The sequence below is a fragment of the Lemur catta genome, chromosome 21 (assembly GCF_020740605.2).
Source record: "Lemur catta isolate mLemCat1 chromosome 21, mLemCat1.pri, whole genome shotgun sequence".
NCBI lineage: Eukaryota > Metazoa > Chordata > Mammalia > Primates > Lemuridae > Lemur > Lemur catta.
In genome coordinates, this window is record NC_059148.1 from 21,103,173 (window position 1) to 21,121,174 (window position 18,002).

Below are 18,002 nucleotides of genomic sequence, written 5' to 3' on the forward strand. Positions count from 1 at the left end.
TCCAGAACCCAGGAAAGAGGTCTGGGTCAAGGGGGTAGCTGGTTGTCAGTCAAGAGCATTAAAATGATAATGAATTGGGGGATTGATCGATGAATCCCCCTTGGAGAATGGGAGGTGGGCCCATGTCATATAAGAAAAGGGAGACCCAGGAGATAAAGGCATCAAAGACGTTAGGAGAGTACACACGTGCAAGGAAGGAGGCACAACATTGTCAGATGCCAGAGAGATCAAGTCAGACAAGGACAAAAGAAAAAGTTGACTGGGTTTTACAATGAGTGCATCCTTGATGACCTTGGTAAAAGCAATTTTACAGGACTAGGTAGGATGAATAGTAGATTACTGTATATTGTGGTCTAAATGGGGAATGAGAAAGTGGAGACAGCAAAAGTTAATTATTTTGAGATTCAGAAATTTGGTTAAGAAGGAAAGGTGGGAAGGGCAGCATGCGGAGAGGCCCTAAATATGAGGCCAGGCTGCTTCATGTTCATCTGCAGAGAAGGTGGAGCCAGGACAGAGGCAGAGGCACTGAAGATAGAGGCGAGAGAGGTAGTTAGAGAAGCAGGATTTCAGAAAGTGGGTCGAACAGGAACCAAGAGTATTAGTGTAGGAATTAGCCTTGAACAAGAGAAAGGACTCCTCTTCCTCTAAAGCAAATCAAAAGAAAGAAAGGAATGAAGAATAAATGTATTTTAGTTTTTTAGATAGAAAGGAAAATAAAACAAAATTATTTTATCAATAGTTATAAAAAGGAAGCTCAGAAAACGGACTTGAACTATAAAATCTCTTGATTGCATACATAGAAATGATCCCTTTTAATTGGGAAAATAAATCTCTTAAAAATATAATGTATTATCTACCATTTTATATTACCCAGTGATTCCTTATATTGCCATGGCTAAGTAACAATTTATTAAAGTTACGTGTGTACAGTATGGTTCTTTGAAAACAGGGTTTATTTGTAGCCAAGTTGATTTAATTGTATTATTTAATCTTATATCAAAAGATATCCCACTGTGATGGATAAATTATATGTTCTGATTATTTTACCACTTTTCAAATAGTCGTCTTTGGACCAGTAGTGATGAATACCAGTATTATTTAACAGATATATTTAATAAGATTACAGAGATAAGCATGATAGAATTGCTTGAGGGAGGCAGAATTTAATTACGTGTCCAGGACAGTAGAATTAATATCCCTGCTTAGATATGACTCAGTAATGACTTGCAGAGGAACATATTGCTTGTCAAATCTCTGAAAACTCTTTCCACTCTACTTTAGTTTCTAGTGACCACTGCTGTATTTGCAGATGTCCTGGAGGTCCACCACCTGTTCAGGGGCCAACAGTCTTTCTCAATAGCACCTTGATGTTCTCAAAGGTCCCTTACAAACCTGGCCTGATTCTGCTTACTGAATAGCAATACAGTCATACAATGGTTGTGTCTGACAGGGGAAGGCCCTGCAATAGCAGTATTTTGAGCCTTATGACCCATGCCCAGAATGGCCCCTGGGGAAGGCATAGAAGTGAATTTGAGAAGTCTGAAAATGGTGGGGAAGTAGTGGAGCCGCTACATTAAAAGTTCACCTTTGCAGATTGGCAGAAAAGCAACTTGGCACTGCAGAATTGAGTGTGCTCAGTAGCTTAGTCAATGGATTGGTGCTGTATCTCCAGTCATTTTTTTGAACTCCAGTGCCACATTTTTTGTAGGACAGTGAACATGGAACCAGCCTGATCAGGGAAATGGACAGCCTGGGCAGCAACCACTCCATTCCAAGCGTGTCGGTGAGCACAGGCAGCCAGAGCAGCAGTGTGAACAGCATGCAGGAGGTCATGGACGAGAGCAGTCCTGAACTTGTCATGATGCACGATGATGAAAGCACGATAAATTCCAGCTCCTCTGTCATGCACAGGAAGGTAGGTTTCATGGTACCCTTCCCCGTGCTAGGCTTCGCCAGTCATAGCGAAGCCAGTTCAGATCACTTAGTTTCCAGACATTTTAGTCACCTTTTTGCAACTGAAATGTGGGACTAAACCTAGCCCTTGACAGTTTTCTTACAGTAAAAAGACTGTGAAGGACTATCCAGGCTACATCTGAGCCTATTCCTTCATCGTCCTTTCTCATGACTCTGACATCCACCATCATCAATAAATAAAAATAAATAAGTCAAAGAATCCAGTAAGTCGTTCTCTAAGCCAATAACCTTAATATCATAAACCTTCAAACGTTCCTGAGTGTGACCTGTTGGTTGTGCCCTTTTAGAAATATGTTTCTTAGTCTATATTCCCAACATCCTATTTGTTTTAGAAACAGTTTCTACTCTTTTCTGCTGTTTCTTTGATTGTTTATAATTCTTCTAAGGCTAGCACTCCACCAGTTTAAATATTCCGATTTTTGAATGAATGATCCTGTGTTTTTTATTTTGGTGTTCTTTTCCAGTTAAAGATCCTCATTTTATATAAGCCTATGATGGATAATTCGTAAGTTGAAATACTTAATGAAAAATATGAAAAAAATTTTAAAGCTTCTTTTAAAGTAATTTCCATGAGTATTTCACAGAATTATCAATAATTCTTTGTAGGAATTCTCCAAAAGTGTTTTAGGAGTCCTTAAATAAACAGCCCATGGTATGGAATTACAGAAATGGACACTTTATAATTTTTTCCTTATCCAGTACATGTGAGGGATATGTGTATTTTAATGAATGGCAGTGATCATATTTTAATTCCATTGAGAAAGTATGTTTAAGATTTTTTTTTCACTTAGATTCTATTGGTTGTGCTTTTTTCTTAGGAGAAACAGGAAATTGAACAGGAAAAGAGGAAGGGCAGGAGAAGATATATTGGTGCCAGTCATGAATAGTGGATGGCTCTACATTTACTTTCTGGAGTTGATGAACTTATTTATTCAGCAGATATTGGTGGAGACCCCTACTATTTCCAGGGACTTTAGAAGACCCTGCAGATATAGAAGGATTGAAACAGACACGGTGCCTTCACGGAGCTTATTGTCTGTGGGAGAGATTAGGCCAATAATGACACAAATAACTATATACAATAATGTAGTTATGGCTTGTGACCTGCCTGGGCAACACAGTAAGACCTCATCTCTACAGAAAAAAAGAAAAATTAGCAGGGCTTGGTGATGCGTGTTTGTAGTCCCAGCTACTTGGGAGGATGAGGCGGGAGGATAGCTTGAGCCCGGGAGTTCAAGGCTATGGTAAGTTGTGATCGTAACACTGTACTCTAGCCTGGGCAACACAGCAAGACCCTGTCCCCCTTCCCCCCAAAAAAAGTAATTATGAAACTTACTCTGAGTAAAAGGAAGACTTAATCTAGCAGGGAGTAATGGAAACCTACCTGATGAGGTGATACTTAAGCTAAAACCTCAGAGACAAGTAGAAGCTAGCTAGCTTGGGGTAAGAGATGGGGTGAGTCAGAAAGCAACAAGTACAAAGGCCCTGAGTGGGACAAAAAGAACTTTGTACATTTGAGGAAGAGAGGAAGGCTGGAAAGGTGAGAGCTCGGTGAGCTATGTGGACGGTGACTTGGGACCAGAGACTCAGATTATTAGGAAGCCATGGAAACGGTTTGAGGAAAGGAGTGATACCAGACAGAGGCAGAAATCCACTGAGCACAGCACTGCCAGCTGGCCTCCTTTGAACGCGGGCAAGTGGTTATATATGAAGAGAAGAAAAGAAGGTTTTGCTGGGCTGTCTGTTTGTAAGGAGCTATCATGGGTGCTGACAGGACTGGTTCTTTCCTTTCTGTTACCTCTGGGGCTGCATGGGTATAGGGAACAGAAGAAAAATTCAGTTGGATCTTTTTACTCCAGAACTATTCAGATGGGCACCCAGAATTAGAAGAAAGATACTACAAGCATAATCAACAAGAAAGAGGACCCTGGTCTAGGACTCATAGGGGGTTTTAATTTTAATTTTGGCATGCTGTTGTACAGCTACCTTGTGGCAATACAGGTCTTTCAAATACTTTTTTGTCCCTGATGTAATCACTTAAGAAGAATAGATAAAATTTATATTCTGAAATAGAAGGCAGTTATATTTATGATCCACAACAAATATATGTCAGGAAGAATTTGTTATATGATGTATTTCTTATTTTTTATGAAACATATAGAGGAAATGTGGAAGGAAATCAAGACACATTTGCAAATAAAACTTTGACTTAACTTTATAAGTAGGGTAGAAAAATAAAATATATTAATATATGAAAACTTAATGTTAAAAATGGTATCTCTTTGTGAAATCCATTTAGTTCTTATATCTGAGCTTAAAAATACGTTATCTTTAAAAAGAGTAGAAGTAAAAAAATTCTTCATAAAGTTTATATTGGTTGGTTTACTCAAATTCCTAAAACTTTTTCATTTGAGGACATAAATGAAATAAGATCTTAAACACTCAGTAGAAAATTTTGTATGTTGAACTTAGAAATGAGGAAGCTTAATTTGTAGTTCTGTCTGCCACTGTTAGTTTTATTTTACTTGAGACAAGTCACAAACCTCTCTGGGCCTCAATCTCTCCATCTGTAAAATTAAGATTTGTCCTGTATGATTTTAAAGTTCCCTTCCAGGTTTAAAATCCTGTGCTTTTATTCCTGTAATCTTTAAAGAGGCAATTCGCACCCACACCTCACCAAAGACAAGGTCTGCTCTTACCTCTTATATTTGGATTATTTGGATTATATTATATTATATTATATTTGGAATCCACTTAAGATTTCCCTTGAGAAGGGTTTTTTTGGTGTTTGTTTTTTTTTTCCTAAAAGCCACCGCCCCAGTCAGTCCCTTCTTCTCCATGAGGATGGGATGGTGGCTGCCCTCCCATATTATACATGGGTACAGATAACATTTGCATCACAGGTTGGATTCTGTAGGAAGCAGAGCTGAGATAGTTTAGCCCTGCAGATTTTTTTTAATTAGGAAGTTCCCTTGAGATCAACACCTGTGGGAGGGAGGGGAAGGAAGCAGCATCAGGCAGAAGGCAAAGTTGAACTGATGTGCAGGCCCGATGACAGCCTCAACGAACCCCATAGGGAGCCCTGGAGCTAAAAGGGACTTTCAGAGTTGTCCAAGCTGGGCAGAAATAGCTGGTCATTCATTGAATATGGGCAACCCAGGAAGGGTGTGAACTTGTGCAAGGCTGCTCTGTGCAGCTGACACGATCCCCAAAGGAGCTGACAGCCATACAGTTGCCAACAGCACTCCCAGGCAGTTGGGACAGCGAGTCTTTCCTTACAGGAGTATCTGGATACATTTCGGAATCTATCATAATTTGTGACCACAAAGATTATTTTAGAAAGAAAGGAAGCAATATTGTTTTACGAAACATTTTACCAGTTTTGCCTGGGTTCATGTGCAAAATCTTAGAAAAGCCCATATATCATTAAATTACCATAAGATAAGCAAAGTTTTAACTATTATCTCATTTATCCTATTTTCTTCAATATTTGTCACTATATAAAATTATGTATTGATTTTTTTTTTTATTTCGTGACTAGAATGTAAATTCCGTTAGGGCAAGGACTGTGCCCGCCTTGTTCAGCACTGTCTCCCCAGTACCTAGAACAGTGCCTGGCTCAGCAAACACACTAAGTGACTGTGGAATGAATGAATGAATAGACCAACCAACAACAACAAAAAAAGAGAATAAATGAATTATTAAATATTAAACATCATGATATTCTGGTTCATTGAAAATAATGGATTAAAAAGAGTTCATCTTAAATATCTTTATGGTTTGAAAGAGTTAAATGAATAGAGTTTCTCCAATAATAATACCTAAGACAATAAGAACATACTTAATAAATACCAAAATATAAGAATAAGGGTGAGGAATTTTTTTTGTCCCCCTTGATTGTTATAATCAAGCAGACATATCTTAAATTAGTCAAATCATAGATCTGAAACAGACTACCATTTTATATAGAAAGTAAATGCACTTAAAGGCCATGTGTAACTAGTGAGAGCATGACTTGAAATTAACTGCTCTGTATCCAGAATGAGGATGCCCTGATTTTAGCAAGACAGTTCTGCTATCACAGAACAAGCCCCCAAAATGTAAACTGGGACATTGACAATTTTCCTTTGACATCAGAATTTCAGGTTACTTCTCTCTCTCCAGTCCTTGCCTCTACTCTTAAGTCTTTCCCAGGCCCTGAAGGGATCCTAATCTAATCTTTTTTGAGCAAGAATGATTTGATAAGTCTAAAAGCACATTCTGACAAAATAAACTTCAAGTGCTTATTTTTTCCCCCCTGGCTAGTGTTGCCACACTACTTTTCCCAATAACGAGAGTGTCACCATTTCTCTAAACTGGTAGTTCCTCAAGAACCTCTCTTTCCACCTACCACCTAGCACAGTGTCTGTTGCATAGTATGCACTCAGAAAATGTTCTGTGAACTAAGTTGAAGTGGACTTTTATAGGACACAACTCTACACCTCAATTCCTAGTAAATTCACAAAGGACTCTGGGGCAAACTCTTAATCCAGATTAGCTTCTTTGTTGTGATATTGCCTGCTTCTGAGCCTCCGCCCTACTCTTTAAAATCATTGCGTCTACACCAGTAGCAAACATATTTTAACATTGTCCTAAGCAACAAATTCTATTTTTTTAATTTGTCAATTAAAATGTATACTTATTTTGCTAAAGTCTAAGATCAGTTACCTTTGCCTGCTACTGCCTTCTATTAATATAGATCATAAGACTTTAATATATTAAAAGCATTGTTCTTTAATCAATGTTGTTTTAGGTATACCTAATGAACTCCAGTCATAATGGCCCCTTTTTAGGGATTATTTAGAGAAAATAATTTCTTTTTCTTGTTTTTCCTCTTTTTTGATGGAGACAGGGTATTGCTCTGTTGCCAAGGATAGAGTTCAGTGGCGTAATCCTAGCTCACTGCAACGTCAAACTTCTGGGCTCCAGCGATCCTTCTACCTCAGCCTCCCGAGTAGCTGGGACTACAGGTGTGCACCACCACACCTGGCTAATTTTTCTGGCTTTTGTGGGCATGGGGTCTTGCTCTTGCTCAGGCTGGTCTTGAGTTCCTGGCCTCAAGCGATCCTCATGCCTCGGCCTCCCAGAGTGCTAGCATTATAGGCGTGAGCCACCACACCCGGCTGGAGAAAATAATTTTTAAAAAATCATTCTACCCTAACTCCTAAAGCTTTACTTGGCCCTTCCTATTAGTCAATGTTAGTTCCTTTTTTCCCCTCCTTTTAAGAAAAGAAAAGCTTTCACTATTTTCATGGGAGGAAAAAAAAGAAACGTCCTTGAGGGGATAGGATGTTCTAGTTTAATTTTCACTTGCATCAGTGGCCTTTCGTATTATTTTTGCTGAACAGAGGGGCAAATTCTTTGACCCTTCAACTCACATTTGGGAAAGTAAAAGTAAATTAACATATGAAGGTAATGTTTCTTAAACAGCAGTCATACGACACCTCTCTGTAGTAACATCTTTATCCTCAGGCTTCTGCTAGTCATCTTTCCTCCCTAACTATCCTTCCAGGTTAAAATACCCTTTTTCATCTTCTCCTCCCCTTCCTCTAGCCCCGGCTTTTGATAGCTACACCTGCTTCTACAATAATTCAATAATTTTGAAATGAACAAAACAAAAGAGAGATGGTGGGTTTGCTGATCCCTTCTCCACAGCATGAAAAGTGTGGGAGTCTATAAAAAGGCTTCTTGTCACTGGATAAAAGCCATTTTTAGATACCCCCCCCCCCCACTGTGTAAAGGTGTGCTTGTGTGTGTGTCACTATTTTACGATTTTCTTAGAGTACAGAGTGGCAGGTTTTTATGAAATACAAATTTGAATTCTGTTAAATAATCCAAGAGAAAACGTCATTTTCTCAAAATCTCCTCAGACCTATATTCTTGGGCTTGTTTATTCAGCAAACATTTGCTGAATGCCTACTAAGTATCAAGCACTATGCCAGGTGCTGGGGAGACAGATTTTTCAAACCACATTTACTCTGCTTTCAAAAAACCCACAGTCGCATGCAGAGACAGACAAGTAAGTATGATGAGTACACGACAAAGGTAAACCCAAAATCTATCTGAGTCCAGAGGAGTGGCTTCCGCGGTTAAATGCAGGTTAATTTAGAAACTCTAGGCAAGTGACCAGACTAAGAATCTTCATTTCGGAAGTATAATAGACCCTTCTATTTAGAAGGGAAACACTACTAAATAAAAGTAAAAACCCTCATGCAGGGTGTAGTAGTAACATTCGTGCCTAATAGTTCCCCATACTGCACTATCTTGTATAAAAGTTCAATCCTTTTTACAGAAGATTTCGAGCAAACATTATGACAGCTTTTTTAATCTGAAGTTGATTTTTTATGATGAAAGAATGTAAGTTTACCATGTTAACATGGGTTTCCTTAAAACTGGTCCCCAATCACATTGGTATTGCAAAGAGCTATTTCATTTGTTCCTGGATGATAATGTTCTAACGATAAATTATAAGCAAGCCATATAATTTGTCTTGGTAAAATAGAGCGTGTTTGTTCTTAATCTTCTAAAATAATTCTTCAAAGATTTGGCCCTCTTATCATTATTTGTAAATAATCTGCATACAGTGACTTACTGCATAAAGTAGCAAACTGACCCTTTCTATTATTAATCTTAAGATATGCACAGTTCAGACCCTCTGGGAACAGATAGAGTGGTCATTTTCAGAAGGACTGCTACTTGACAGGGGACTATAACCCACAGATAATATACTCCGTAAAGTTAATACTTTAATTTGTTTGGGCTCACTTCTCAAGTCACAGTTCCCTTTTTTTTTTTTTTGAGACAGGATCTCACTCTGTCTTCTGGGCTAGCTCTCTGCTACCCAAACTCCAGGGCTCAAGTGATTCTCCCACCTCAGCCTCCCAAGTAGCTGGGACTATAGGTGCAGGCCACCATGCCCAGCTAAGTTTTTATTTTTTGTAGAGACAGAGTCTCGCTGTTGGTCAGGCTAGTCTTGAACTCCTGCCTCAAGCAAACCTCCCACCTTAGCCTCCCAAAGTGCTAGCATTACAGGTGTGAGCCACTGTGCCCAGCCTCTCCTCATTTTTTTTTAATTTCAAAATATTAAGAGTACAAATGTTTTTGTTACCTGGATAGCTTTTATAATGCTTAAGTCAGGGCTATTAGTGTGCCCATCATCCAAAGAGTGTTCATTTTTGCTTCATTAAGTTGTCTTTGGAGTTCTGAACCTGTTCTGTGTTATGGAATGAAATATTTAAAAATTCATTTCTTAATGCACTTGAAAGGGATATCCACTTAGACTAAAATTTTGTCCCATTCTGTGGTCTCTTACACAATATTTGAAGATTTTTTAGTGATGATTTCTGTTATCAAACTGCCCTGGAAAACTAAGAATTCTTTTATAAAAGGAAAAAAATGTTAAGGGGAAGCAAAGAGTTATACTGTTAGCATTATTATATTTACACTGGATTAAAATTTTGGACCGATTCTCCGGCCTACTTTCTCAACTAGCATTATTTTAAAAATATATTTTAGTGGCTTATTTAATTATCTATGTGTCAACTAAAATCAATGTCATTTCAAGTTTTAACTATTCCAGTGTATTTCAACTTCCCTAAGTTTATTAAACGTAGAAAATATAGTGTGGCTTTTAATTGGATAAGCAGGGTCCTAAACCCAAAGTGCTATTTTTTACCAGAGATAGAACAAACCAATAAAATTATACATATTTGTGTGTAAATTTTGATCTGTTATATAGACAATGTGGAGTCTGGTGTCACTGGTTATCTTTGTAAATCAAGTTATTACAGTTTTAAGCTGAGATGCTGCCCATATTTCAAGTCTCCCTCTCAGTCCATGTGCTTAGTAAGTTAGCCAACTGATACTCACCAAAACTGTGACTTGTCAAGGCCTCCTATAAAACCACAGGCCTCTAGTGTATCTCTTCTGATCGCTGGCATTTAAAAGCTGCTTGCTTTTCTGGGACTATAATATTAAGTCCAATTTTGGACATAAATGTAATTTATTAATAAACATATAGTAACATAAATGTAGCAGGTCTCAGTGCCTTTGTCTTTAGAACCTCAGACCTAGTGCATGAATCCCAATCACACATATAATCGCTCTTTTCATTATGATATAAGAGTTCAGATTTCCTGAGAAATAATGTAGAATAATTTTAATTGACCCTTCAAGCATTTTCTTATAAGTTCTTTAAAAATGGGCCAAGAGATGCAGTTTTTAACATAAAGCATGGTCTAATGGAACTTTCTGCCATAATGGAAATGGTCTATATCTACGCTATCCAATATGGTACCACTAGCTATAGCTACTGAGTACTTGAAACATAGCTAGTGTGACTTAGGAACTGAATTTTACATTTTATTTCATTTCAATTAATTTTTAATTAATTTTAATTTTTAATTAAAATAGCCACATGTGGCTAGTGGTTATCTTATTGGATAGCACAGCTGTAGAACACCCCTTGAATTTGATACATATGCCCTCACTTGCAAGTTCATTGAAGACCCCTTCGTTATGTGAACTACAATATATAAATTGAAAAAAATGTTCTAAACATATAATAGATGTAATGGTACACACCTTACCAACACATTGAGACATTTTAAATTTATAAGGAAAAAGAAAGTAAGTCTGATGATAAATTTAATGTTGGATGTTGGTTTTTACATAAAAATCTGGATATAAAATTTAATTCCCTTCAAGGAATATATGTGTTTTTTTGACTTTTAAAAATTTTAGACTATAATAAAATTTTGTATTTTATGAATCTCTTTAATTTTTGTTTTCTGATGAAGGAAAGAGCAATTATAAAAAATTTCAAGGAGTCGTGGACAAAATGCAAAACTGACTTCTCACAAATGGTTTCTCCTACAACCCCAGGGAAATGAGGAATTAATTTCTCCTTCCACATCCTGAACATGTACTATTTAAAAATCCCCCACAGTTGTACATGTTTTTGAGCTACAAATTACAATCGTATCTTTTTTTCTGAAGGGTTAGAGCTACTTAATGATTGACCACTTCATCTTTTATAGAGAGGAGCATTGTCCTTTGAAAGCATTTTCCCCTTTAAAAGTCATTTCAGTTGCATTTAAGAACATCCATTATTATCCTTCCAGGGAATGCTATTTTTCGCTGGGCATTAGAAAAAGATTAATCATCACTGCCTATCAAAAAACATAGGCTTTATTAAATCAGTCAAAGACATTAAATTCCAGCTTTACTCACTCTGGTGACCATACCGATGCTGAGTTGAGGAAGAATTTGTGAAAGTAGCATTTGGTTAAAATTGTACGCCTGTCTCTTTAAATCTAAAAAAAAATCCTTTCAGAAGCTGTAGAGAGAAGGTGCTAGAACTGTGTACGATCATGACTGGAAAGCAGGATCCCTCAGTGACTGCCGAATCTTCCCAGCACAAGATAGAGAGGCAGTTCAGCACAAGCCTACACTGGTTCTAGGCAGAACGATGATCCTACCGAACAGATCTCAAATAAAATTAAATTGAGAAAGCAGATCTTTCAAGGGAATGAGGCGGAGGCTCGCTTTTATGTTAAAAGCCACCAGCATCCTCCTTGCTAGACATGGACATGACATTTTTAAAGGAATTATTTGGTTACAGCGTTTTAAGCAAACTGTTCTAAGGAGTCTGTACATTGCATTGTTTTTTCTATTCTTTTTTTCTTTTGCATATATGTAATTCTGGAGGTAAAGAAAAAGCCTGCCAGGGATTCAGAAGGCATCCCACTAGCGATCAGCTGACATTCCTAACTGAAGGCTGCAATGTGTTGCTTATTCATTTTGTACCGTGGGAGCTGCGGGGACTAGCAGAGAGCTAAACTATGCATTTCAAACAGCAGTGCTTGTGCAGAAAGAGGGGTGAGAGAGAGGCAGCCGGCGAGGAAAGAGCACAGCTGGACTTTCTCCTTGTTTTTATCCATTTCTGCAGGATCATGTATTCATAAGGGATGAGGCGGGCCACGGCGATCCCAGGCCTGAGCCGCGGCCTACCCAGTCAGTTCAGAGCCAGGCCCTCCACTACCGGAACAGAGAGCGCTTTGCCACGATCAAATCAGCATCTTTGGTAAGCAAACACCCCTCTACCCACCTTCCCTTCCTTCCCCTCCTCCCCATCTGGCAGCCTCTCGCCCTCCCTGAGCCTCTCTCGGCTTCATGGACGGGAGGAAAGGAGTCAAGAATGTTTTCTCCCTCCTAATAATTTTATTCATTTTAGAAAAAATCTGTTGGCATAGCAACCTGATCTCAGATATTTTAGCATTGTCTATGGCATGGAAAAAAAAAACCTTTGTGTGTGTATGTGTGTGTATTTGTATATGCTGTATGTGCAAAATGTAAGGCCTTTGAGATGAAGTTGCTAGCCTATCTAATTTTTTAAAAGCTATTTGTCTTTTCATTGAAATACATAATGCTAAAAAAATTTTTTTAGGGTATTGATGTATGTGTATGCATGGTACTATTCTTTTTGTATAGATGCATATGTGTCTATAATGTATATACACACATCAAAAGATAAAACACAATTTTTTGTAAATATATGGTTGCTAGCTAATGTATATAATTGTAGAAAATAAGATACTTGCTTCCCAGGGATGGATTGCTGGTTCGTTCTGGTTCATTCATTTATTTATTGCAACAATGGTAGTGGCTGCACTTCCCCATTTAACCCCTGAAGAATTTCCTGGCACCAATAAAGCAAGGAGGGCTTTGTAGGAGAGGATAGGGATGATTGTGGAAGAAAAGAGACTGTAGGATTCTTCAGCATTTTTACTATTGCAAATGTGATTGCTGGATGCCCTTGTAGTAGCAAAAGGGGTGTGTGCTGGAAGAGTTAGTTTTCATGCCTCCTCCCCTTGGCCCCCCACGCGTGCGCGTGCGCGCTCACACACACACACACACACACACACACACACACACACACACACTCACATCGTTTCATCCTTGGCACTCTAAACTCTCTTTCATCTTTTGCTTCTCAATCTCACTTCTCAGCCATAAAATTATTGAAATATTAGTTGTTTTGCCCAAATTGATGTTAGAGGTCACATGGGCAGGAAGAGTTAGTGTACACTGCTTGGCTGTTACATTTAGAACCTATGATGACATCATCCGAGGCCGACCCAGAAATGATCGTTTTTCTTGTCCTATTTTTTAAACCTGATTTCTACTTTTATTTCTCAAGTCTTTTAAAGGCTTCGATTATCTTTGAAATTTATAATGCATTATAATCTTTAAAAGCCCAAATACAAGGAAAATGGAAGTTAAAGCACCTACATATTGCTATGCCTGCTGCTGTCTAAAAGCAAGCAATTTAACTTAGACTGCTTATAAATAAGCCCACTTTTAAGATCCTTTATGCAGAAGTTTCTTGTAATCTCTTTGATGGGCAATTTTTCATTTTAAAGGAATGCTGTGCTGTGCAATGGAGGTCTTAAAATGTCCCCTATGTGTTTGCTAATGATAAGCACCTAAAAATATGCTTTTGATTCTAAATAAAGCATCATGAGATTATTAAATAATAATTATCTTCATGCCATGGTATCTTACAAAAGAATAAATGTGGTATTTTAGAGAACTGTTACTACTTACCACACACTCTTGTGAGACTTGTACCTTTAACCAGACCTGTTCATGTTGAAATGAGGAGGAGAAATAGCAGCCACTGAGCATCAGAGCACCATCAGCAGGTTTTACATGTGGTGCAGACATTATACCAAGTGGCTTCCCCTCTCTGGGACAGGTTCTCTTCTTTTCTCACTTGCCACACCCTCATTCCCACATCATATATTCATGACCTCTTCTGCCTCCCAGCAAGATATTACTACGGCCATGCCAGCATAATCTCGTGCTCGCATCTGTGAACTCACCCAGGGCTACTCTGTGTGTGTATCAGCCATCACAGTCTTCCTCCCTGTGGATGATAAAAGCTGGCTCCCTACTAGGCCACCTCAGGGCTATGGGCAAAGTCCTCAGGAACCCCTCTAAATCTTACAGGCTTCAGAATGCCCATCCAGAGAACAGCTGGGATCAATCTCACCGATGGAGTTTTGATTTGCTAAAAGGTCCCTACCCCGATGTTAAGTTACAACCAGAATAGCTAATAGGGTGTTACTTTAACCACAAAATTAGTTGCTTCTGTGGAATACCCTCTCCAAATGTAGTGCTTTGGAAGTCATGGCTGGGATTGATGGAAGTTTATCAGAGTTCAGTGGTATTTGTATCTAGTGATTTTTAAGGAGAAAAATATGAATGGAAGCGGGAAATGGTATGGTGGTAATACAGTTCCATGTCCCATTTTGGGCAATCTAACTATTGGTATGGACCTTTTAATGTCTATTAGCAAGTACTACAATTCTGCTACCCATTATATTATTTCAAAGGCTAGTTCCAACAGGAGTATATAAATCAGGAACACTAGACTATCATAAAGTATTTAATTTTTTAAAACTATATCATGAATCCTATTGTTTTTCATGGATCAAATGAAAAGGACTGAAATGACATAAACAACATAAAAGTAAGAACAGGATCATGGGAAAGTGAAAGTCTTGTGTAATCAATAATCAAGTCATTGCTGAAATCTTGCCTCATTTCTCATAGTTGGGAGCATGATTTATTGATTTATTTATTTTGGTTTTACTCTTTATAATCTTCTAGGAGAGATGTTAAGAAGCCACAAAGAGGCCTAAAAGTGAATAGTAAAAAGTGGAGAAATTTAGAAAATAGTTTTGCAATTACTAGATAAGTAAATGATGACTGTATATTTTAAATCAACTTGCAAACTGACCAAAAAATATTTCTGTTCCTAAGATTTGTTTTATGAGCCTACCTATTCTACACAAACCTAACAGAGTCCTAGCTTTGTGCTTTTCCCCCTTAGTATCACTTTCCACATTGTGTTTTTGAATGAGATTATTGACAAGTAGTGTATGAAGCCCATGGGCTGAGGGCTTGGACTGCTAGATGTTTTTATTAGTTTGGCACCTTAGTCCTGAGATTTTTGTGTTATTATGCACTTCTGCACAGTGGCATTTGTAACAAAGGAGAAGAAGGACTGTAAACCTTGATACCGGAGGAAACCTCAAGGAAAGTTTAGAATTTCAATTTTTTATTATAATTTTCTAAGAGCAGAGATTATTGACCTTATTTTGAAGAATTAGGAAAAGGAAGGGAATTTCATGGCATCTTTTTTATTTTATCCTTTCTTTTTCTTCTTCTGTAAGGCCGATTTGTTATCTGGAAAAAGGAATTGCTTATATAGTTCTTCAGAGTTATTAATCTGACTTCTTGGGCCTTTGAGATGTGCCTTCCTTGAGTTTTTATGGAGAGCCTAATATTTTAATTAGATTAGTGACTCATGAGGGTGTTTTCAGCTGTTGCTACATCTGATGTCATTTCTTCTGAAAACTTTATGATGCGCTGGGTCCCTGGCAGTTTCCATAGTAGATGTTAGTATAAAGAGCACTAAGGCCATATCGATCAGACAATTCAGCTTTTGGCCTTCTGAAGGAATTCTTGCTAAAATGCAGTGGTCTCCATTGCACAGATGAATTTATGTGAGAACACATGTTAGGAGATGGGCACAAGAGGGAAACTCTTAGTGTGGAATCCGCTTTTGGCCTTCTGAAGGAATTCTTGCTAGAATGCAGTGGTCTCATTGCACAGGTGAATTTATGTGAGAACACATGTTAGGAAGATGGGCACAAGAGGGAAACTCTTAGTGTGGAATCCCCAGGAAAGCATGTAGGAGAAAATGGTTATTGTTCTATCCTTGCAAAAATAGATTTGTTTACTTGGCTTTACCAGATCCAGTAGAAAAACTCATATAAAGGGAGTCTTTATTTGTATTTTTAAAAATGCAACCTAATTATTTAACTAATTGTGAAATTAGATACCTGAATGAGTTTGATATATAAGAATAAAAATATTAGAGCCTCAGCAGCAAATGCTACTGTTTCACTTCTCATGAGCCCAGTTGTTCTGTTTCTAAATGCTTGAAAATCTGTTCTCTTCCTGGATTGTATACCAGAGGATATTTATCAAAATATTGCTTATGTCTTTCCATATTCTTGGCTTCTTAACTCACTAAGATCATTACCGATACCGTTTTTCACTTTTATTGTCCAATCTGCATGCCCAACTCACATGGCCAAAGTCTCTCAATAAACCTCTGTTGAATAAATGAATGAATGAATGAGTTGCTTCTAGTCCTGCTGATCACATGAGAATTTGGATTTATAAGTGTACATTTCAGAGTTCTCCATGTAACATTTTCTGTTCTAAGGCAAAATTGCCTGTTAGCAGTTATTACTTCCAGTAAGAACTTAAAACATTTTTTCCTTAGGTGTTCTAAAGAGTGGAATGGTAAATTTCTAATGCCAAAATGTGAATCATTGTATTCTTTTTAAGAACTTGCTATAAATTTCATTTGTTTGAAGTGCTGAGGGTGGCCACTTTTATCATATGCATTATTTTGATTCTTATAAATTATTAATCTTATAAATTGGCTTTGATCTCTTAAGAGGGTAACATTATGAGCCACCATGCTTCTGTTATGTTCAGTAAGTTGCTTATTAGCCTTCTAGTGCAGTGTTGTATACATGGTAGGGACACGCTACACTTTGGATGAAGTGGTTTGTTCTAGGGCCGATTTTTGCTGGAATTAAATAGGGTAGCATTGAACAGCTGTAGAAACTTCCTGTAAAAAGTTTCAGTCCACCTGTTCATGGTTATTTATGTATTTATAATTTATATATTCCAGACATATGAAATGAGTAATAATTCAAGTTCAGAAATTCTGTGTATTTAATCTTATAATCCACAACCTGGATATAGGCATAGTTTTATTATTAAATGCGCTTTCTCTGGGATCCACTTATTCTGATCTATGCCTTCATCGCTAGAAACACTAAGCAGAGGGAAAAGAGACACGTTCCTCTGAGCCTGGCATGAGAAGGAAGGAAACCAGCGTATGTTGAACATTTCCCACGTGTCAGACACCTTGCTAGGCACGTTCACATGTGTTATCTTATTCCGTTGTGCAACCCTGAGGAAGATAGTAATGGTTCCTCTTTATATATGAAGAAACTGAGAGACTTCAAGAGGTTAAGTAATTCGCCGAAGGTCTGTTCTATAGTAAAGGACTGAATGAGGGTCTTCTCCACGCAACCTACTAGCTATGACAAGATGGCACTGCCCGCTCTTAGTTTATCACATTTTTGAGGCTACCATTGTAAAAACTGTAGTGACTACATCTCTAAAACTTTCTCCCATTTTCAGACTTACTCAGTTTGTAATCTAGACTTACCACTCTCTCCAGCTTTGACTTTTCTGGGTGTTAATTCCCTCCATTACTTTAAAAGAGAAAGTAATCACTCTTTTTCTGCCTTGGTGAATTTCCCCAGGCAGTTTAAGAACCTTAGGAATCCAAGGCCTTACAAAAATTAAAGAAGTAAATTATATGTGAAAGCACTTTGTAAACCATAAGCATGATAAAAATTATGGGCTATTTTTTTTAATTCTATTGACCAAATAGTATATTCTAAAGACACAACATAAACAAAAAACACATAGACATACATAACTGTAAATAACATTTTTTATATATTCATGTTAGACTTGACAACTAAAATATCTGGTTATACTTTCATTTAAATTTATCTATCTAGCTTGAGCATAGAATTATAGAACTTAGTGTCTCTTTATGTACCCAAAAAGATAATTTGAAACTTAGAAAGTTTAGTTATGACAAATGAAAAGTGATGTTAGGGGTTTAAGACAATAGTTATCCAAATTATGGGAAGGATTCAAAAGCACAGTGTCTCTCCTGTAACTCAGTGATGTACAGTGATGCCGGCTGAGCTTTGCAATTTGTCTCTCCCATGTCCTTGTACCAGGTGCTCTGGTAGGTAGTAGGACTACTCTCTTTACAGGGACCTACCCACCAATTCAAATAGAAAATGTTCTTGACA

The 18,002-nt window shown here is 37.6% G+C and overlaps 1 protein-coding gene across 2 annotated transcripts in view; it reads left to right on the top strand.

Moving 5' to 3' along the window:
* Window positions 1-18,002, top strand: part of TAOK3 (TAO kinase 3) — a 162,457-nt gene that overhangs the window by 118,755 nt on the left and 25,700 nt on the right. For both annotated transcript variants that reach the window (XM_045535034.1, XM_045535035.1), the window contains exons 13-14: window positions 1,709-1,915; window positions 11,963-12,097. In XM_045535034.1, the coding sequence (XP_045390990.1) occupies window positions 1,709-1,915; window positions 11,963-12,097 (342 nt within the window). The remainder of the gene's footprint in view (window positions 1-1,708; window positions 1,916-11,962; window positions 12,098-18,002) is intronic.